At 42.5% G+C, this 23,091-nt stretch overlaps 1 protein-coding gene across 30 annotated transcripts in view; it reads left to right on the forward strand.

Annotated features, from left to right (window-relative positions):
- Window positions 1-23,091, forward strand: part of Kcnma1 (potassium calcium-activated channel subfamily M alpha 1) — a 729,767-nt gene that overhangs the window by 661,636 nt on the left and 45,040 nt on the right. For 17 of the 30 annotated variants that reach the window (XM_041633822.1, XM_041633823.1, XM_041633825.1 and 14 more), the window contains 2 exons: window positions 17,823-17,936; window positions 18,699-18,779. In XM_041633822.1, coding sequence (XP_041489756.1) covers window positions 17,823-17,936; window positions 18,699-18,779 — 195 coding nt within the window. The remainder of the gene's footprint in view (window positions 1-17,822; window positions 17,937-18,698; window positions 18,780-23,091) is intronic. The other 13 variants (XM_041633826.1, XM_041633842.1, XM_041633837.1 and 10 more) reach the window with 1 other exon arrangement.

The raw sequence follows: 23,091 nt of genomic DNA on the forward strand, positions 1-23,091 counted from the left end.
TTCCCTCAACCTCTATGCTTAAAAATATTCATCTAATGTTCTTTGAGCAAACACTTTCAGCTTATACAGCATCTCAAAAAGCAAATAAATGGAAGGAGAGAGGGAGGAAGAGAGGGAGGGAGGGAAAAATTGAGATAGCTCCTGATGTAGTCCAGGCTGACCTTGAGCTACCTCGGTCCTGCTTCCACATCCCAGCACTAGGATTTACAGGTATATACTTCCATCCTTGGAAAAGAATGAGAAAACTTTTTTTCTTATGATGTTTTCCTTTGTTACTAGTAGATTCATTCAAAAGATCTGAGGAGGGAAGAATCAAGATGAAGTTTGAAATTATCCTCTCTTCCCCTTCCCCAACTCCCTTTGTAAACAGGAAGGAAACACAAGTCACCAGGACACTAGTAAAACTGGTCTTGACTTGGACCAAGGCTTCCCAATGCACTCTGAATAGTTCTCTCTAACTTAAAGAGTTCCTGGTGGTAGTGCTTCCTTTGGTTTTTGGATTGTTTGTTTGTTTTGTTGTTGTTGTTTTGCTTTCTCTTCTTTTCCTTCATGCAAGGGAGTGGCACACAGAATACAACTGCACCTCTTTTCAATTTTCCAGCAAAATATAAAGACTTTCCTCGTTAATATTTTACAAAGTTTCTCCAGCTCCCAGCGGGAGTCTGTGCTGGGTAATGTTTGCTAATTACCAACAACAAAACTAGACATACAAGGCTGGTAAATTACCTGACCCTTTCCATTTTAATGAGACAACAAGGATTTCACCAAGTGATGTTGTTTCGCTGGTTAATGGTGTCAGCAATGTTGTAATTGTGGGTTGAGACACATTAGCTGAATGGCCACACGTAGAAAGGGCTTTCTTTCAACAAGCCCTTTGGAGACTAACACCATATAATCATTAAGCCTTTGTCGTTTGCGTGCTGCTAATCACTTACTTTATTATCCCTCGTATCCATTGTCTTTCTTTAATTGCTCTTTAAATTAAAATTAAAAATAGTTTGAAAGCCCTCAATGGCTAGAATAGCATCTTGATTATGAAGATAACTTCAGGAAATTCAGGGACTGATGATGTATGGCAAAGGATTAGGGGAGTCCTACAGCCTGTGCTGCTGTGCTCAGGGCCTCAGGGGCCTAATTGTAGCAGTTTCTCTTTCTTTAGCCCGTACTGTTTGTTTAATAAATGGTTATTTATGGCCTTTTTGGCCATTAGAGAAACTTCTAAGAAAGTACATTTTTTTCATAGGTCTGGGCACTAAGCAGAGTGGTAAAAATGAATGGAAGAAAAGTCACATGAGAGTCTGTGAGAGCATCCTAGGACAGTCAGCTTTCATGCTAGGTTACATACACAGGTCTGTGGGTACATACTTTTAACTTTTGAGCTCTTGAAAAAGACCTACACCTTAGAGCCTAGAAGGGCCTTAGGGTCATTCCCATAGATGAAGGAACCGAGGCAGTTATAGTCGCCACAACTATAACCACTTTGTTAGTGGAATGAATGCAGGACTCCTGGAGGGAGAGGGGACCATGGCTGAAGGCTACTCCTGAGAGATAATATGGTTCTGTGCCTAAAGATGCCATTTGCCAGCAGCTTGGTTGTCATGGTACAATGTCTGTCTCTGGGATGTATGTATCAGTAGTTTTGTTAATATACTCCTATATACGACCTTAAACAAACAAGCAAAAGGCTAACTCCAGTGAAATCTCTGTGGCCATCTCTGTCTATTGAATGACAAAACCAAGACTTAAAAATATTCCAATGTTACACACAATGTGGCACTCATTCTGAGAGAGATTTGGAGCATTGCTTCTGCCTTATTTTAAATATGAGAAAATCAAGAATAACCTGTGTCTTGAATACTCGTATGCATTCTCTAAGAGGTTGTTCTTGGACTAAACTCCGTGCCTTTGGTTTCTTATATCAGCTTAATAACCAATCGCTGATGAATAATAAATATTTGATAATAATAAGTAATGGAAGTGGCTGGAAAAATAGATTAATCAGTAAAGTGCTTGTCATGCAAGCCTGAAGATCTAAGTTCAAAACCCAGAGCCTATGTAAAGAAGCCAGTCATGGTGGTGAGTGTCTGTAATCCTAGCACTCTGGTAGTAGAAGCAATGGATCCCTAGCCTAGATTAATTAATGAATTCTAGGTCAATTAGAGATCCTGCGTCAAATAAAACAAGGTAGATGGCATCTTGAAGAAGGACCCTGGAACTGGCCCACAGCCTACATATACACTTGCATGTACGTGCACACACACATACATATACCTATGAGAAGTTAGTATTTAGAAGTACTTAATATTGTGTTAAAAGTTTACTTATGTTACCCATTTATAATCTTCATAGGATATGACTACTCCATTTATAGATGAAGAAATTGAGACACAAAAATTAAGCAAACTGCCCTAGACCATAAATTAGAAACTGAAGAGGGCAAGGCTCAAGAATCCATCTGTTGTGTCTCATTTCTGATTGTGGGCTGTGGTCAAAGCGTAGTTAGTACTCGTGGCATCCATGGGGCAGGAGATTGGAGGGGACTCTCAGAACTTAACTAGCACCATTCATACCCTCTTGTGGCAAACTTTAATGTGTGCACACAGGCACACCTCTGTTCCTGCCAGCTCAAAAACAGCAGTTATACATTTATCCTCCAGCATAACCATATATACACAATATCCTTTAGCCCTTAAAAGAAAAAAATTGTAAATGCTTTTAGTTAAAAAATTGTTTAAATGTGTGGCACTTCGGTGTCCTTCTTAGCCTACACAACCTGTTAGGCTTGCAGCTACTCTGAGAAAAACTTGTTTTTCCTGTGTTTGCAGCTGCTCTGAGCACAAAACCATCAGGAGTTCCTGATGGCAGGGGAGTAGTTTCTGGTGGGTTTGGCTGGGGTACAGCTATCAGTTAAGGATCCATATATAAGCAGCTCTGGTACACAATAAAGGGGGCATTCTTGTTTCAAGGATGAGCCTTGTCTCTGTCTGTGCGTCTTTGTGTGTTTAAATCTCCAGGCCCTTGCCCCGCTCGGGAATGATCCTGTAGTGCAGGCTCCACATACAGGCTTAGTACTGTAGTACACGTAGTAGTGCGGACGGTACATTTCTCAACCTTCCTGATGCTGTGACCCTTTAATACAGTTCCTCATGTCCTGGTATCCCCAACCATAAAATTATTTTTGTTGCTCCTTCATAACTGTGTTTTTGTTACTGTTATGAATAATGTAAATATATTAAGGATGATCTTAGGTGAACCTTTTTGAAAGGGCCATTTGACACCTCCCCAAGGGGTCATGGTCTACAGGTTGAGAAACACTGCTCTAGGACCTTTCAGGGACAGCTGATTGAAGGTTGTCATTGATGGGAATCTACTTTTCTGAATTAAGTGGCCAATCCATTGGCCATCTGGTAAACCCGTCCTTTACAGCTACTTCACTGTCTTTGTGTTTAAGATACTGTTGCTTGGTTCAGTTTCCTTGTGTGGTTTTGCTACGATGGCTATTGGTTCACACTCAACAAAACAACTGGGGCTTCTTTGGCATTTGGACATTTGATCTACATGACAAATGCTGGGAACAAAGCCTACAGCTCTGCAAACGCCAAGGGACTGTTTATAATGAAAAGGTGGTTACATTTCCAGTCAATCTATCACTTTAATGAGCTCTTTGTATTTCTTTGATTAATGTTCACAAAAGGTGGAGAAAAAAATTGATGTAATGGAAACAAAATGCTATATAATCTTGGCAGCAGGCAGGAGGATTTCTACGTGTTTTATTAGCACCCGTGTCCTAGCAGCCTCTTGCAAATGTATATGTCTACATGTGCCCTACCACAGTAAGCCTCCAGTTTACTAGAGATTCAGTCCATCATGAAAGATGAGACCTTACGTTAGTAGCCAGATGTCCTTTGTCCTGTTCCTGTAAGAGGAGGAGCTTCCCAGAGCAAAAACACAGAATAACTAGTAGGGCAGAAAAGTCAAATTCTGTCTCTGCCCTATTGAACGAGGGCTCCACTGGTGGATGACAATCAAGAGAGCAGATGGAAGATGCTTAAGTATGTAGGAGCCTTAGCATGTAGTAAGTACTGTATGATCAGCTGTAATTCATGCATTTTAAAACAGTCATGGAAAGGGCATGGTGAAATTCAGAAGGCAGCTGTGTAAAGCAACTCAGTGCATGGGCAGAATGTCTCTAAGGCTTCCCAGAGGAAGTGACTAAAAGCTGGCTGGAAAAAGGAAGGGAGGGCACAGCATGCCTGCAGTTGGTAAGCTGGGTGGGAGCAAGGTCAAGAGTCAGCACGTGCCACTCATCACTTGTGCTGGAAAGGAACTCCGACTGAGGTGCCCTTTATTGGTGCTCATTGGGATACAGTGGGTTTTCATGGGTTCACTATCATCAAGGAGGACTTGACATAGCACTCCATGGCCTCTACTCTGAGATTTGGCGCCTCTCACAAAATATTGGAATATAGAAATAACCTTGTTGGCTCTTAGTTCATCTCAAGCTTCTTTTCCTGCTGTAGTCTTTGTCCAGACAGTCCCTTATTAGAACTTGAGTCTCTTAAAATGCTCTTTTGAATCCTATGGATCAACAATTGCCATGTCAGCAAAGCTTCTCAGCCCGTAAAGACCACACACACACACACACACACACACACACACACACACACACACACGGCTTTGAGATTGCAGGGTTCTTTTTGCCTTTGGTTAATTTTTAAATTGTCTCTTATTTCTAAAAGAAGGGTACTCATTTTAGAACATTTAAGAGCTCATATAAGTAAGATTTAGGAAGACATGGTATGTTTAAAAGGTTTCTGTGTGCGTCTGTTTGTGTGTATGTGCGAATGTATGAGCTTGTGTATGCACACGGACGCCAGACAGCAAGTCATGCTTCTTCAGGCACTGTCCAGTGTTCTCATCTTTGTTGGGATGGAATTTCTTGCCAGCTGGGAATGCTCCAAGGCCAGGCTAGCTAGTTAGTAAGTCCTGGAGATCTTTGTCTCCAGCACTTGATTTTACAAATGTGTGTCACCATGCCCAAGTGTTTAACATGGCTTCTGGGAACTGGAGTCCTGTCTTTGTGTTTCTAAGTCAAGCATTTTACTGACTGAGCCATTCCTCTAGGGTTGGCTAAGGAGCTATCATGTCAATCCTCAAACATAAAAAATTTGATATATTGTTGTTTCCATAGATAAAAATACGTTTTATTTTATAAAAATGGATTATACATTAGTTTTTAATGCCCTTGAGTGTTTTTATGCAACATGTCTTTTGGATGAACCCTTAACACAATTGATTTTCCTAAGACTTGACATGCGTGTTGTTTCCTGTTCAGTAAAGAAAAAAAACCCACTATACCAAGTAATTAATATAAGTGATGGCTGCACACATATTTTTCAAAGCAAGATTGTTTCAAACAAAGGGCAGGTAAAAATTTAAGTCTCTGTGCTAGCTGTGGATCTCTGCATCTGCTTCCATCAGTTGCTGGATAAAGGTTCTATGATGACAATTAAGGTAATCATCAATCTGATTACCGGGGAAGGCCAGTTCAGGTACCCTCTCCACTATTGCTTAGGGTCTTAACTGGGGTCATCCTTGTGGACTCCTGGGAATTTCCCTAGTGCCAGGTTTCTTACTAGCCCCATAATGGTTCCTTCAATCAAGATATCTCTTTCCTTGCTCTTCCTCTTTGACTCCAGTTGAAGAGAGGAAGGAGTGATAATATAAGCAAAGGGCTCGCGACCATGATGGGGATACCCACAAAAGCAGCTGACCTGAGTTAGTAGGAGCTCACTGACTTAGGACTGACAGCGGGGAAACCTGCATAGACTCAAATTAGGTCCTCTGAATGTGGGTGGCAGTTGTGTGACTGGGGCAGTCTGTGGGACCACTGGCAGTGGGGCCAGGATTTGTTCCTAGTGCTTGAACTGTCTTTTTGGAGCCTATTCTCTTTGGTGGGATATTTTGCTCAGCATAGATATGGGAGGAGGGCCTTGGTCCTGCCTCAAAGTGATGTCCCCGACTTTATTTACTCGACATGGGAAGCCTTTTCCTCTCTGAGAAGTAGATGGGGGTGGTGAGTGGAAGGTGGGGGAAGACGGAGAAGGGGAAGTAGAGGGAACTGGGATTGGTATATAAAATCAAAAAAGATTGTTTTAAAAAATAAATTAAAAAATTTAAGTCCTCTGAGTCATATTGACGAAGTCTATATTGTTTTAGAGTTGCCAAACAAATGGAGAGGAAGTGAAAGCATCAACAGTGAGCTGTAAACAATCCTATGACACTGTGCTTGCATAAACAAGGGCATATTACCAGGTAGATATCTGGCGTATTTCCAAATCTGTGGTTTCAGTTGTATTTCAATAGTGACTGATTTGTCCTCCCTCCTTCCTTCCCTCTCCCTGACTTTTTTCCGTTTGGCCCCTCTTCATTATTTCTCCCGGCCCTTTCAGAGACAGGTATTAGTACAAACATTCTTTAATGGGAGAGATTTCTTAAGGGGTGACTCTTGACAACACATTTGTTTTCTGTGTGTGAGATTTCTCAGAAGAGTGCTGAATCTACATTACAAAGAGTACCAGGCAAACAGCCTTAGAGAAAGTTCATTTGATTGGCTGGTTTCATTGGTTGTGCTTTAAATCAGACCCCAGATGCAAAGTGAAAAGAGAATCAGGCATTTTTGGCAGCATGTGGCATCAGCTCCCCCAAAGTGCCAATGAAATACAGTCTCTACAAAAATCACAGTGTGAAACGGGCAGTCAGCGTGACTTACACTGCAAGTAGAAAGAATTGGGCCCCTGCACTAGGCAAAGGTGTGTCTGTCACTGGTTGCTACTCACAAGCATATGGGAAACCCATCTAAGAAGTCATTGCTTTGACATAGCCTATATCGTGGGCTAGAAAGATGCCTCAGTGGTTCAGAGTGCTTTCTCTTTTTTCAGAGGACCTGAGCCTGTTCCTAGCACTCATGTTAGGCATCTCACAACCTGTAACTCCAGTGCCAGGAGATCGGATGCTGTCTTTGATTTCTGCAGGTACCTATACTCACATAGACAAACACATATATGTAATTAATAATACATTTAAAGAGAGAGAGAGAAAGAGAGAGAGAAATCAGTGACATATAAACTATTCCATGGGGATTTTCCCCACTGATTGCACTAGTTGGAGCATTTGGGTATAATAGAAATCAAACTGAAAAAGCTTAACTAGTCAGATGTCAGAGCTCTACTTAATTTTTTATTATTCACCTCTTGATTAATGTTCCCTGTCTAATTCATCCAAAAGCGGACTAGTGAATGTTGCAGCTCCAGTGTGCAGTCCTCTGGCCCTCTGGCTGTGAACGTGTGTGTGTGTGTGTGTGTGTGTGTGTGTGTGTGTGTGTATTCCTATATATGTGACCATAATGTGTCAGGCAGAGGTTGATACTGTGTGTCTTCCTCAATTGCTCTTCATTTTAACTTATGAAGGCTCCCTTTTGGAGGCTATGGCCACTAGGAGCTGCAAACCAGAAAGTGGTTAGTTGGAGTCACCTTTGGGCAATGTCAGATGAACTTCTCACCTCAGGAAGTAATCTCTTTTTATTTATTTACTTTTTAATCGCATAAATCCTTGACACCAGACTCCAGCTTCGGAAGCCACTGAAAAACCCGTGGAAAATATATACATCTATTGCAAGGTTAACCTAAAGTTCTTCATTTTGACAGGAGTGTTCTTGTAGCTCTTCCCCAAAATGTCTTTCCAAAATCAACCCTATAGGCTTAGGTTATTTCTATTGCTCCAAGTTCAAAAGCAATTGCTCCTCTCCAACATGGAATTTTCTTTACTTGCTGCTGATAAATTTGTTGGCATACACACTGCAGAAATGACTGCTGTGGCTATTACTGTAGTTGCTCAGGGGAGCTATTCAGATGCCTCATTTATTGGAGCTTAATAGATTAAAAGTCTAAATTGAGTCTCATGATATAAGCCTAATCAAGTTCTAATCTGCATAATTTTCCCATAAGCAGCAATGGAAAATTTGGATAATTGATGTTTCAGCAGTTGCCAATCATGTGTTAAATAGCACTGTTGCATTTACTTATCAAAATATTTTTATTGATCCTCACTTCGTCTGACATTTGGTTTGGGGATTTTTTTTTCCTTGCTGGCATTAACAGGAAATCTAATTCATCCCCTAGATGATGTAACATGAGATGTTTCTCTTTATTTTTAACATGTCTTTATAGATCATTTTTAACGGTGATCTTTCCTTTTACAACTTCATATTGAATACCTGTCTCAGCGAACCTCGATGACTGGGTCTAATTTATTTCCCTAGTTTAACGTAGCATATGGATTTCTAACCATCATTTATATGCACACAATAAAAGATAATTTGGCTCACCCTTTGAGCCAATTCCTTTCTGTTAAATCTATGGGGATGGGGGAAGCACTTACCTTCGTTTCTCTATTCTAGGGGAGGTGATTGATAAGAATTTCCATCTCCCTCTCTCCCTGGAAAGGCTTGGGGATTTAACTAGGGAAGATTTAGGAAGTACTTTGTGTTTCCCCCATGGAAAAGTACTGTAATAAAGCATTTATTATACACACTGAGCTGTGCATGCTGCCGTAACAAAGCAGGTTAAGCATGACTGCAATGGGTCCCAGTTGTTATATGCTATTGTTTAAACGTGAAAACAATAAAAGTTAGACTGACTTGAGTCTCAAACTTGCTTGCCAGGGTTGAGGAGAGGGGAGTGGGAGAGAGGGAAGGATGAATAAAGAGAGAGGGAGGGAGGGAGGGAGAGAGAGATCACACAGCCACACAGCTACTGCATGAAATACACCACTGGTTTTATGTTATGCTTGGACTTTTAAGTCAAACTCTGGTCTGGCTATGGCTCCCAGATCTGTTACTTTCCACTGGGGGTACCCTTCAGCAAATACTCCACTCTTCCTAGTACTATTTCCATTTTCTAGAAATGGTAATATTAACTGGCCTCTCTACTCATCCAGTTGTGATGAACAATAAATGAGGTGAGTCATGAAAACACCTTGGGCACAGTCTGGGGCACAGTGAGAAGCAAGTGAGTTTAGAGGAGCCTGGGAACTCACATGGTTCAGATCTGAGATCTGCTAACCAGATGTCCCACCCTTGGGGCACACTGCCTAACCATGTATGTGTCATGGTTAGGCTCCAGTTTCTTCTTTCACAAAACGGTCTTTATTTAGGGTGGTCCTGATGCTTCTTTCTCTGACATGCTGTGGTTACCATAATCAGTTTATCTCTACTGTATCCTTCCTTCCCTTTGCTTTGAAGCCCATACGTTTGTGCCATCTGGTCCTCACTCCTTTCTAGCACCCTCAGCCTGCATTACTCCCTGGAGCTCTTTTCTAGTTTACTACTTTGGCTGAGTCATAGATAGCCCCTCGTTGCTTGTGCCTAGTCTCTTACAATCCGGAAAACCAGCATTCTTATTTACAATACCAATCAGAAGCAATTAACTTTTTTGCATGCGTACACTGTTCTTTTTCCACTTTTTTTAATTCAAAGGAATTTTATACCTTTTTGAAATTATAATTGAATTACATTTCTCCCTTACCTTTCTACCCTCAAGTTCTCCCACATATGTGTATGTATATACACACATACACACTCACACACACACCCTTCATCTACTTGTCTTTAAAAATTAATTATTATTGTATGAATATTCAAGGCCTTGAGTACCATCCTCAGTACCCCTCAGGGCTCAGAATTGGATGCCTTTGGCTACAAGTGTTATGCCCAAATCCGCGAAGTCCCCCAAAAGCCAACAAGGAGACTAAGTCCAGTATGTAAAAGCAAAGAGCCTTTAATTTTATGCAAGTTTGCAAACTTGATCTCTCCATGTGTCCAATGTATTGGAATAAATGGATAGCCCCAAGCTCAGGTAGAATAGTTTTTTTTTTTTATAGTAGTAAAGGTGCAGGTGAGGGGTTTCTGAGGTTCAGGACCCATGATTGGCTGACATTTGTCTAGGGGTATCTTGGAGAGTGTGTTCTGGCAAGTGGTCTTATCTACAGTGGTTGGAATGTTAGGCATTTTCTTTGCATGGTCTGTTCTTGGGTAGTGGTCAGGTAATCCCTAGTGGTTCTTCCTGCAACCAGGTATTGCTTCAGGGTAAACATTGTTTTTTATAACTTAAGTCATTTTTTTAGACCCTCAAAGCTTATGAACTTTTATATCCTCAGAACTTAATACATGTTTTAATGAGCTAACAAGCTGGCTTCAGCTTTGTGAAAGAATCTGGATACCTTTTGCTATTAAACTGACATTATAAATGCCCTAGCCATTAATACTATCAGAGATCTCAGAAGGATAAATAAAGTATATCTGAGTACAGATCAAATAGTTTCCAAATCTATTAAAAATGACAGGCACCAGAGTTCATATACAGTTAGTCATACCCAGGTCTCTATAGCATTGGAGGCAGAAGTATCCAGAACAGCAGTCTTACTGTCTCAGCCAGAGCCATATGGTGAACTTTTCTTTTTCTGTGGAAGAGGGACATGGAAAAGACTGACCTTATTTTATCTGGGCAAAAGTGGTGCAATCAATTCTTTAAGGTCCTGCTGTTTATCCACAGTCTGGACCAGGTCCTGGCAGCAGGTGTCGTCATAATCCCAATGGAGACATCATGGTGTCTCATAATCTTCTTTGGAGACGTTGGGTTACTGCTAGGATCTCAGAGTCTCTGTCTAATACAATAAGCTTTTTAATCATTATTTTAAATGCCATACTCTGCAGATCTCTGAAGTATGAGGGCTGCCTTAATATGTCTAATTAGACAAATTTTGTTTCTCATTATTTGTTTTAAGTTTTACTTTGAAAACATACAGGGAACTAAATAAGGCTTATCCCTGAAACTAATTATATCAGTACTTTAAAGATGACTGACTAATTTGTATTTCCTCACAGTCTCTAAAAAGTTAGCAGCTTTCAGAAGACTAGAACTCCACACTCTGCAATGATTTTGAATTAAAGCTAATAAAGAAGCTGAATTAGTCATTCCAAGGGTAAACATAGAACAAGTTTATATCTACCTGTTAATTCTGCCTCCTGCAAAGGCAAGGAACAGGTCGCAGGGTAAAATGGGAACAGGAGGGAGTCTAGGTACTAGCATTGCCCTAGGGCAAACTGAGACTCAGGCCCACCTTCCTTCTGATCTATAGAACCTATCTTGGCAGGTGTGTACCAGGTTGTCCTGGAAAAGCTGCTCTAGGCCCAACACAAGGATCTAATGGTAAAAAATTTAACTCAAGCTGGGCAGTGGTGGCAAATGCCTTTAATCCCAGCACTCAGGAGGCAGAGGCAGGTGGATCTCTGTGGATTCGAGACCAGCCTGATCTACAAGAGCTAGTTCCAGGACTGGCTCCAAGGCAACACAGAGAAACCCCGACTTGGAAAAAAAATTAACTCAAGCACTTTACCTCTGCATGTTCTTTATTTTTCGTGTGATGGGAGAAAGTGAAGTGAAAGGACATGGAGGAGAAGAAGAAGTAGAAGGGGAAGAATAAAGAGAAGAAAGAAGAAGGAGAGTAAGGAGAAGAAGTAGAAGTAGCAAGGAGAAGGAGAAGGGGTGATCTATTTCTATGAGGTTTCTAGTTTTTACAGACATAGTTGGAAATTTCAATAGGCAAGGACAATCATAAAATGCATATCAAAATCACAAGAAGGGATAGACAGAACTTGGCAAAGCAGTACTGCAGAGGAGGTGACCTGACCCAAGGAAGGGGCAGCATTCAAGGGGAAGTACCTGACATTCCAAACCATTAGATAAAGTTACTAAATGTCCCTGAATCCTGGATTCCACCCATTCCAAATCTAATCTCTTTGGTGATAACCAGCTTTGGGGATGCCCAGATTTGTTTGTTATCAGTGGTGGTGCACACTATCTTCCTGCTCAGTGCCTGTCTTCTATAGAATTTCTGTGTGGTTTGTTACAGGTAATTTTGTGGGACTGACTCTATGTAAATTGACTGTTAGAACAAAGAGTGAATGCCATTGCTCCAAGGTTTCCTGGTGTGGGGGAATGGAAGAAGGTCACTCAGTTGCCTGTGCAGAAGTCATACTGCTGAGGTGTTTTGGAAATGAATCCCATTTTGAAGGGACGAATCATGGCTTCACAAGGTTTCCACAGATATGACAGCAAATTTTCCAAAGGACAAATGTTCCCGCAGCTCTGCAAAATGGATTATTCCATGAGGACATGTACGAACACACTTCCCGTGATCGGTCTATTGGTCTGTCACCTGTGCATTCACTGTAGCGTCTTGTGGGCTCCACCATGAATAAATGTATCTATATAGATTCCTGAATATAATCTACTCAGTTGATATAATGCTCCCTCTTATGGTTTTAGGGTTGATGATTGGGCACTAGAAACCAATTGGTGTGCTCTTCCCTGGGGAGACCACCTCTCACACGGCCAGCTTTCATCCTAGGGTTAAGGCCTCTTGGGCTTGTCTTCACACACTTTGACTTGGCCATTGGTGTCATTCTTGTTCTGTTCACATTTAGACAGACATATTGGTAAGACATTGTGGGTGTGACTTCTGATGTTACTAGGAGGTACACAGTCTCACAGCAAACTTCCTGACCCATGGCTCTTGCTGTCTTTCTACCCACTCTTTCCACAATGTTCCCCGAGCCCTAGGTGGGAGAGGAAACAACTTTTTAGTAGATAAAAACCTTGATGTCACTTTTTCCTGTCTTTTCTACTAGCTCTAGGCAGAAACCAGCCAAGTGCTTGTGTGAAATTCTTTCATTCCAAGCCACCCTCACTAGAGTACAGTTCTCTGAACTTGGCACTTACTGGTGCTCCACTGTCCTCTCTTCTCCCCGCTGAGCCCACACTCATTTAGCATACAAAACGACTACTATCCAGAGAAGGTGGGTTGTGGCTGGCCCTGTTCCGTTCAGTTCAGCAGGGATGCTGTGTCCAGAACACAGGTGCCAGAAAAAAGCAGCGTGGTAAAGACAGTTTCAGGAGCCCAAGGAGCAAATGACTTCCAACTAATTAAAGGGGTCAGAAATTAGGTCTAGAAGAGAGAAAGTTCAAGAAGGGGCCTGTAGTTGCTCTTTGGAGCTGAGAGCCTTTCCTTTGTGAAGACCGGCCACCAGTTTCCTGTCAATCTGAGGAAAACCTCAGCCATCCCCATATCCAGATTCCTTCTTGAGATACTTCCGGCTGCATTGTTACTTATTAGTATTGTCTATTGTTGTTGTTGTTATCCTAGTTATTATTATTGCAGGACTAATCTATTTATAACAAATCACCTGCTATGATTCTTGGTTTCTCATTAGTTTTCTAAGACAAATTCTTCTTTAGAAGATTTATCAAATGCTTTTCAGTTCTTTACCGATACGGTCTTGATGGGTGCTGGATCTCTGCACAAGTATTTGTTGTTTATCTACTATCATATTGTCATTGGTGGACAGCAGTTTTGAGTGCTTGCTTCATCCTAGGGATGACACATTTTACTTCAGCCTTCCCGTTTTCCTGTGTAATGGTCACTTCTGACTTTTAGATGAAGAATCAGAGACCCAGTGAGAATATTGGCTGTTCTGTGTTTATATCTACAAAGTTAACCCAAGTCATCTGTGTTGTTTTCTCTAAGGCTTAGGGGACAGAAAGAATGTAAGAGCCTGAAAATAAGAAGGAATGTAAAGTAACATCTTCTTTGCAAAATATGCCCAGAGCTATCACAGGCTCACAGCAGTCACAGGTGCCTTTGGTGAGTCTGTACAAGAATGGACCAATCAACCGTCAGGCATGGATGGAGGAGGGACTCAGAGTGTAACCCTCATGGAGCAATCAATAGTCGGGCATGGATGGAGGAGGGACTCAGAGTGTAACCCTCATGGACCAGTCAACAGCAGACATGGATGGAGGAGGGACTCAGAGTGTAACCCTCATGGACCAGTCAACAGTAAGGCATGGATGGAGGAGGGACTCAGAGTTATACCCCTCACTATTGAACTACTCATTTCTGGCAGATTCAATGAAGAGGGAAACATAGCCTTTAGTCATATAACCCCTGATAACTCCACCAAGCTCCAATGGATAGTCCCAATCGGTGGTCACACAGGTGGCCCTGATTAAACTAAATGGGTCAAAGAACAAAACCAAATGTTGGTAATCTGAGAAAGGGATGGAAAGGGGTAGGGGAAAATAATAAATGGTACTGGGGAGAGCAATCAGAATTCATAATATACATGCATGGACTAGTCAAATAATTAGCCAATGCAGTAAAATATCTTTAAAAAATTAATAGATGGAGCCGGGCGGTGGTGGTGCATGCCTTTAATCCCAGCACTCGGGAGGCAAAGGCAGGTGGATCTCTGTGAGTTTGAGGCCAGCCTTGTCTACAAGAGCTAGTTCCAGGACAGGAACCAAAAAGCTACGGAGAAACCCTGTCTCGAAAAATCCAAAGAAAAAAAAATTAATAGATGAAGAAATAAAGAACCAGAATTGGAACCTAAGACGTCGGCTTCAAAACTATGTTTTTCACTCGTCCCTTTTATTTCTTCTTTGTGAGTCAGGCCTCTTAAACATAAGCCTGGAGCCAGGTAAACAGGAAACTCCAGCATGTGAAATGCGGATGTCTGGCTTGAAACAGGGCCAGTCAAGGCGGGGATGCTTGATGTTCAGTGGATAACAGATGTATGCCAGGCACAGCTGCCACTGAAGACTGGCATTGGGCTGGGGGAGGGGATTCCCTGGAAGGAGAGGAAGCAGTTTTAGGAAGTCGTCATTTCTAGCATGTCCATGGAGTACAGTGTTAACACTGTAGGACAGTCAAGAGCCTAAGCAAGAGCTTAGGCAATCCGCAAATGCAACTTCAATCTTTTCCGAGTGCAGTTTCTTAGTCTCGCTCTCCAACGCTGATGTTCTTAATGATTTCTTTTGGTGAAATGAAGGCTTGTCTCCCATGTTGGAGCATTTCCCAGTTTTTCTGGTCTCTGACTGCAGATCCCTGGGGTATATGCCACATGTCTTGGCTTGCACAAGCAGAACACCAGTGTTGTTTTATGTAGAGATATAAAGTGATGCCAGTAATTAAAGGGGTGGAGACCCGAACATTGTTGAGACCTGTGTTGTCAACCATGACCGGAATGGTGATATCTCAGATCATCCTTATTCCTCATTCCTTCAGATGGAATATATCTAGATTTCTCTTCTCTTCGAAGTCGTTTAGGAAGGCTGCAACACCCTGGTACTTCATCACATAGTTTTCCTATAGTAGGGCCCCTAACGGGGAAAATGCTAATCACGTGTGAGTCATTGCTACTACTATATGAGAGGAAGGGAGAAAATCTATACTTTTGTTAACAACCGCCCCCCACCCCCCAGTGTGAGGGCAGAAACGTTGCAAAACAGAAGGAGTGACATTTCTGAAGTTCTCGTGTCAACATTAGTATCTGTCCTTGGGGTCCCGGATGGAGAGACAGACCTTCAGGGACGATAGCTGGCTAGCCTTCAGTCTGTCAGTTGCAGATGCTTGATGGAGCCAGTCTTGGAGTCTGCAGGGGGAAATGGAGAATGGAAGCAAAGGGAAAGAGGCCTAGGAAGAAAGCAGGCGTGCCGTCTCCTAATGAAGGTTTCATGCAAAGGGATTGAGTCTTTTCACAGCGGAAAATGGAATCTTTAAATGAGATAAAATAAAAGGCTACTTCGGCTGGTTATAGACTCTGCAGTGAAATACAGCTTTCCTAACACTGTGTGACCTGTATCTCTGCCGCTTTATGGGTGCTGCACCTCAAGGAACACACCCATGGTTTCTCCAGTCAGTGTCTGATGATGGATGTCAAAATACAGGCCATGTATTATGCATAGAGCATTACCGATGCAAGGTGTTCACTTGTCAAGTTGAAGAAAGTAAAAAACGTCACATGCACGGAATCTGCACAGCTGTCCCTTGCAATTTTCCATGCTTCTGAATGCAACTTCTGATGAAAACAGTTTATTTCTTCCCCTTCACTGTTCGGAGAAAAGAAAACAGCTAATGTTTAAAACGCATATGGTTATACGGTTGGCTGGAAAATAGACACTTTCCAAAGTTTAGGAAGAATGAACATACTAACTCATTGAATGCAACTTGGTCTGTTTGAGCTATTGCAATACTCCAAAAAAATTAACTGCAGTCAGGAAATGGATACTTTTTTGTTCCTTCTGAAAGTATAGAACTTGGTAGGATATTTATATAAAGGAGAGCAGGAAATAAGCTTGTGCCCTTAAAAGTCTCCAGCCTGTTGTGCTTATATGAGCCTCTGAAAGGATAGGATGGCTGTTGAGCAGAAGACGACGTCCCCAAAGCCTGAATCAGCCCAGCCTTGTCCCGTTACTAAGTACTGACTGTAAAATGTGATCCTATGATCACTCTGGAGTTTTGATTTGGAAACCATGCAAGTTATCTTTGTACCTTTAAGTCCTTCATTTATTGGTAGGCCCATATAGAAATGAGAAACCAAAGAATCAGGCATAGCGGTAAGCACTTTTAATCTCAGCACTCAGGAGGCTGAGGCAGGAAGATCTTTGTGAGTTCAAAGTCAGCCAGGTCTACAGAGTGAACTCAGACTAACCATGGCTATATATACACATATACATACATATACACATACATATATATGTACATATACATAACTCCAAAACTATTTTTTAATTAAATAAAATAAAAACTAAAACAAACCAAAGTAAATGATAGCACAGAGCTGACAGATCCAGCTACTGTGTGTTTCAGTTGGAAAATGATTTTCTGAGCAATGCAGGCACTATGCAAAGAGCTTTCGTGCCTCTGTGTTTTTGCCTCATCATTAACAAGGTACCCAGTGGGCTTGGCTGGAGGGAAGTCTCAGCTTTACTAAATTTGACATTTCCAATCTTACCTTTTTCATAAATCTCATGATCTCTAGATAGTGCTATGTTGGTTACCTCAGGAATTCAAGGCTAGTTTTATGACTCAGTTCAGACAGTATCAGCAAGTGACTTTTGTATTCAATAGGTGTTCAGCCTAGTTGGAGGAGGGATATCATAGGTCTAGGAACTGCAAGCATATGAAAAAATATGTAGGGGGAATCAAACGAGGTATCTTCCTATGCATTTCATTTTAAAACCAAGGAACAATTGCTGAAAGCCTCCAGGCAGATTTACCTTCACGTCTCACAAGCCAGAACCATTTCAAATCCTAGGCCTAAGTTCCTTGTGAGCAGAAAGAAATGCAGTGAGTTCGCAGAAGAGAATAGTCAGAATGAGTTTAGATAGGCTGCGGTAACAACATACAAACGCAGTTTCAGTGGTTTACAAGAGCACATCACTGTTTCTTACTCAGGAGTCTTCTGGGTCAGGACAATTGCTTGAGACTGCTGTCCTGACTCCACCTCCATAGTGATCCACATCTTCTTATTAGACGTGCTTTGGGAAGAGAAGTAGGAGACAAAGTCTTATGCCAGACGTGATGTGTGTTTCTTTGCTCACTTTTCATGAACAAGAGCACTTTGTATGTGACCACAGTTCTGACTGCCTAGGGACAACTAGACACAGTGGTAGCTACTTGGTCGGAGGGAGAACTACGAGTAGGAAGCATGTATCCTGATATGATCTGGATTTTTACGAAGGTGTCAGAGTAAGTTAAAATCTCTTCAAGTGTGTCTCCTATAATGGCCTGAAAAAAAAAAAACCCTCAGAATGTATCCTATGTTAATTGGTGACCTGTCAATAATGCATCCACTAGATTGTGAGGGTTCTGTGGTTTTATCATTTCCACATTTTCTACTTCTCTCAATTTTTCCCCACTAGGATTCACACCTCCTGGAATGGACCGGTCATCTCCTGACAACAGCCCAGTGCATGGGATGCTGCGCCAGCCGTCCATCACAACAGGAGTCAACATCCCCATCATCACAGAACTCGGTAGGGAGTGCTAGTCAGCTCAGTGGGTGGATATTTTTGTCTTCTAGATTATACGGAGGTTGGCCTGTTGTTTAGTCCTTTGCTCATTGTGGGTTTGGGGTGGAGTGGCAAAGGTAAGGCATGATGAGTGGAGATACACAGGTTATTTGAAGGACAAACTGTTCTATCTTTCCCAGGAGAGAAATAGACAGTTTCCTTCCTTCTTGCCATGGTTTTCAAAGGAGCATGAGAATGGCTTTGGAACTGGGGCATCCATTTGGGAACGGGGAAGGAAGGAGGCAAGGGCTCTTCTGGAGACTTCTTCCCGAAGGTGCCTCTTCTGAGGGTTCTGTTTCAAAGGCTCCTATAGTTGAAACCCTGCTCAGAAGCTCAGGACTGAGCCGATCCCACCTGAGAATGGATCCCCTGTGAGAACTCGGTCAAATATTTGTTTGCTCCACTATGTAGCAACTCCTCTCAGCTGAGATTCTCACCAAAGGTCATTTTCAAAAAAATGGCCAAAATATGACTGAAGGGCACAGGGTTTGAATGCTATAATCTATAGCTAATGAAACCCTACCTCTGACATGTCTGTGCCATTCTCTGGTACCCTCTGCGAAGTTATAAAACCACTGAATGGCCCTTGCCCTGCCAGTACACTGTTGTCCAGGTGGCTTAGCTAGAGAATGCATCCCCTACTGTTCCCTCACTCTTTTCTTCCTTTTCTTTTCTGTACTTCCCTCCACTCCCTTTCCCCGACCCTTAACTGCCTTATCCAATTAGCTAAACCAGGCAAGTTGCCTTTGGTATCAGTCAATCAGGAAAAAAACAGTGGGACGCACATTCTAATGATAACGGAGTTGGGTAAGAAGTGCTTGCCTTCTTGACATCAGTATTTTCTTTTGTTCTGATCTTGGTGTTTCCAACCCTCATTGGTTTTCTCCCCCTTCATTTCGCTGGCTATAACGGAAAGGCTACCCCATGGCACTGCTTTGAATGCGTTGTATTTGCGGCTCTGGCTGGAATCGACTGTCTTGTTCTGGCCTTTCCTTAATGATTTTCCCCACAGCCTCGGTAAACCTTTGATCACACCCATCTGACCTGGCAGGGCCTTGCAAGGCATCTCTGCTCTGTTTCATTTTTCTGTGGCCCAAGCCTCTCTCTCCCTCTCTTTTAAATCCCACACGTGCCCCCTCTCCCCCGCCTCCGCCCTATATTCCGCTTCCAACATGCTGTCAGTTTGACTGACGTGTCTGCACAGCTCTCAGAGGAAGTCAAAGAAAAATATAAAAATTTTAAGATAAGAAATTCTAGACCGTGCCTTCCCTCCAGCTGTTTATTTTTCTTTATTCTGACTTTATTTTCCTCCACCCCCCCCCCCCCCCACACACACACTAGGCCCTTTCTCAGAAGTTAGGCTTCTGAAGCCATAAAAAGCAGCTGGTTCCCAGGGGATCTTTTCTTACCAAAGCGAGATTCCAAGAAGGGTGCAGAACAGGCTGGGGACCCTACCTTTTGGCCCCCACCCTGCTGATCCAAAGCCTCCCTGGGAGATTCACACTGGATTTATCTAGAAGATAAAGGCTCCTGGTCATGCCTGCATTTGTCAGGCCCTTCCGTGGTTCCCCATGACTTGGTTAATAACCCACAAAGGGTGCCCATCAGCAGGAGGTTTCAGCACTGGAGATTGATCTCCTAAATAGACAGAGCAAAGGGCTCCTCAGCAGAGATGTGGGAGGAGAGGTGGGGAGCACCTGCTTTCACTTGACTCACAGATGAAATGAACACTCCATTTTCTTGGCCCCAAAATATATTTCAAAATAAGAGGGGAAGCTTTTAAGCCAGTGATCTTGCTTGTGAGATGTCTAGAAACGAAGGAATAAATTGTCCACCATGCAGCCCTGCATGGTTGTTAGACAGAGCTATTAATCAGGACAAATTCACTCAGGTCAAGGAGTACCACACTGTTGCAGACAATAGGAGAGGTATCTTTTTCATGTTTAGCATTGTTGGTAAAAGCCCTGAATTTCCCCATTCTTCTACTTAGAACCATAGGACCATAAAAGACCAAGAAAGCTCATGTGCCTCATGTTGCTGACAGAAAATTCACCCGAGCATCTCCGGTACAGATAGCTACAGAGGCTTTCCGAAAACACCCATGCCAAGGCTTTTCTTTTACATGTGGAATCCGTGGGCCATTAACTGACTAGAGTATCCTGAATTTGATTAGTGTAAAAGGAAAGCAAAAAGCTTGGTGCTCCAGATACAAGGCAGCAATTTGCTTATCAAGTCCCCGGACACTCTCACACACCAGACTTTACCCCCTTGCGCCTAGAATCAGGCCCCGTGTTCTTTCTGCTCTTAAGTCTAGTGTCTTTAGTAGCCACACCAATGTCCTCCCACCACTCTCCCTCCCACTTCACCTCTGCAAATACTTGCCATCTGCCACTTGCCCTGCAATGTGTGATGTGTGTTATTGCACAGAGACAGAGCTGGAGAGATGGACCTGGGGCAAAGTGCTTGCTGTACAATCATGAGGACCTGAGAGCCGAGCCCCAGCCTGCCCATTTACGCTGAGCATGGCAATGTGCATCTCGTAGTTCCAGCCCTTGAGGACAGAGGTGGAAGGATCCCTGAGACTTGCTGTCCAGTTAATCTAGCAGAATCTGTGAGCTCCAAGTTAAGTTGGCAGACCTGGTCTCAAACAATAATATAGAAAATGATTGAGGAAGACAGCTCATGATAATCTCTACCTTCCACATACACCTGTACATGAACACATACATACATGAACACATACATACATGAACATATACAAAGACACAGAGGCAACCAAGACCAAACACATTTTAAGACTGTAGTATATTCCGGTCCTCATCTGTTCTGAGACTCCTGTGGCAAAGGATCCTGAAGTTTCCATGATAAAGAACTTTGTAGCTGCTTAATTCCCAGCTATATTTATATATAATCACATGCATTACGGGGCAATGTTCTTGTCGACTCTTATTAGCCATGTAGTTGCTATTCTGGGAAGTAGGCACAGAGACTTCCTAAGACTGGACATCTTAGAACAACAGGTAAGCTTTTCACTGAAACTTGCTCTCGCCTTGACACCTTCCCATAGCCTACACTGTTAGATCACTCAAGTCCAGAGTTGTTGCTCTGACCCGGGCCACACTAAGAATATAGCACTATTTCTTTCTCATCTCCTTGTGACGAGGGAAGGGACGCTGCTCCAGTAGGAATGATGGCACAAGCAGCAGCAGCTGTTGTTGTGAATGAATAAAACCATAGTCTGATGTGTGAGCTCCTGTAGCTGACATTTTCTGGATCTGGGGACAGAAATACCATGGTCCTCACAACATACTTTCAGAATACCAAAGAGAAAATTAGTTGCTTTAGGATTAGCTGAGTCAGTAGAGCACTTGCTTAACATTAATAAAGCCCTGGGTTCAATCCGTAACACTTCATCTATTGGGTGTGGTAGTCCACAACCCAGAATCCCTGTACTGCAAAGGTGGAGAAGGACCAGAAGTTTCTCTAACCTTCCACTCCATAGCTAATTTGAAGCCAACCTAGGATATATGAGACACTGTCTAGAGAGAGAAAGAGGAGAGAGACAGAGAGAAGAAAAAGATAAGGCAAAATTTCAACAAACGTGATTTTTAAAATCTTAAAAAGTAGTTATTTCTCTTGTATGCATACAAGTGTTTGCCTACACACACATGTGTATATGTATGTATGTCCCTCATGGGGCTCCAGAGGACAGAATATTATGTTGGGTTCCCTGGAGCCATGGTGTGGATGCTAGGAAGCTAACACGAGTTCTCTGTAAGAACAGCCAGTACTCTTAATCACGGAGCATCTGTCCAGTGCCCGCTTTCGAGAGCTTAATTCACTTTATCTATAATTCTAGAGTGTGACAGGGGCCCATACTGAAATGGTTCCTTATGTTTGGCTCACTATGAGGGCAGTGTGTGTGTGGCATGGAGACACCTTGACTGGGCTATACAGGTAGAACCTGTCTTGTTTGGATGTACTTTGAACACTAGGCCACTCGTCGTGATTGGTTGAGTTTGAGCTACTTCTTACTGGAGTAGGTTATACAGTCTCCAAGAGGAGTGAGGCCACAGTTCATGACATAAAGAGACACTTTCAGTCAAACATGAAATAGGTATGGAAGCAGCTTAGGATCAATCATAATTCAACGTAACAGAACCATTTGGAGGGTTCATAAGTAAACTTCGTTTTCTGTTTCTGAGAGGAGCAGAGAGAGGCTGGATATTTCCACAGTGCGATAGATCCATAGACAATCATGGTATCAGCCTCCATTTTCCACAGCATACCCTGGGTCCTAGAGCAGACTCACTGAGTCTGGTTCCCGAGGATGCTCTGAGATACCTCATGAGGGACTGCATAATTTCCCCACTTCGCAGTGAGAGCAGCATAGCTATAGGATCATGAAATGATTTGCCAGAGAAGTTGGTGACAAACCAGACTTGGGGCTTCCACCCACTGTCCTGCATTTCTCTTGCCACTGAGGCGACTGGGACCCAAACATCATCAAATCTAGAAAAGATTTGCCTCATTTTCCGGGGGTGGGGGTAGATGGTGTCATTTAAAATAATTCCACGCCTAGCTTTTTATCCTATTATCATTTATTCTGACTCATGCAATAAACAAGTTTTTTTTTTAAGGAAAATTGTCAAGAAAGTTCCTTTAAAAATTAAAACAATAACTCTAGGAAGAGAATTAGAGGCAGATAGATTCAGAAAGACATCAGAGCTAGGAAACCTCATCTGTTCTCTCCCCAAAACCACCTTAATTATTCCAGAAATCACAAGTGTGCTCTCCCCAGCTCCGCACACTTCCCCCTATTACTTGCACTGCAAAATCGATCATGTCTGAGGCCAAGATAGGAATAGAAGCTCATTTCTCATTTAATTTTTTATAAGCGAAAGATATTGGAAGGACACCACTCTTCAGTCTGTGGGTGCATGCAGAAGTCTTTAGGGGCTCTTCAAATGACAGGGAAGGAAGGGAAAGAAGGCATCTTGTTATGACCATGTCTTCTAGAACACAAGGAAGACAAGGATGTTTAGAAGGGGAAAGAGAGTGTGTGGAGCCTTGCAGAGAAAGTTGAAAAACAGTCAGAGGCAGCCAGGAGCCATTCCTG

The sequence above is a fragment of the Microtus oregoni genome, unplaced genomic scaffold (genome assembly GCF_018167655.1).
Source record: "Microtus oregoni isolate MIOR12 unplaced genomic scaffold, Mior012 000045F_ref0000178, whole genome shotgun sequence".
In the NCBI taxonomy this organism is placed as follows: Eukaryota; Metazoa; Chordata; class Mammalia; order Rodentia; family Cricetidae; genus Microtus; species Microtus oregoni.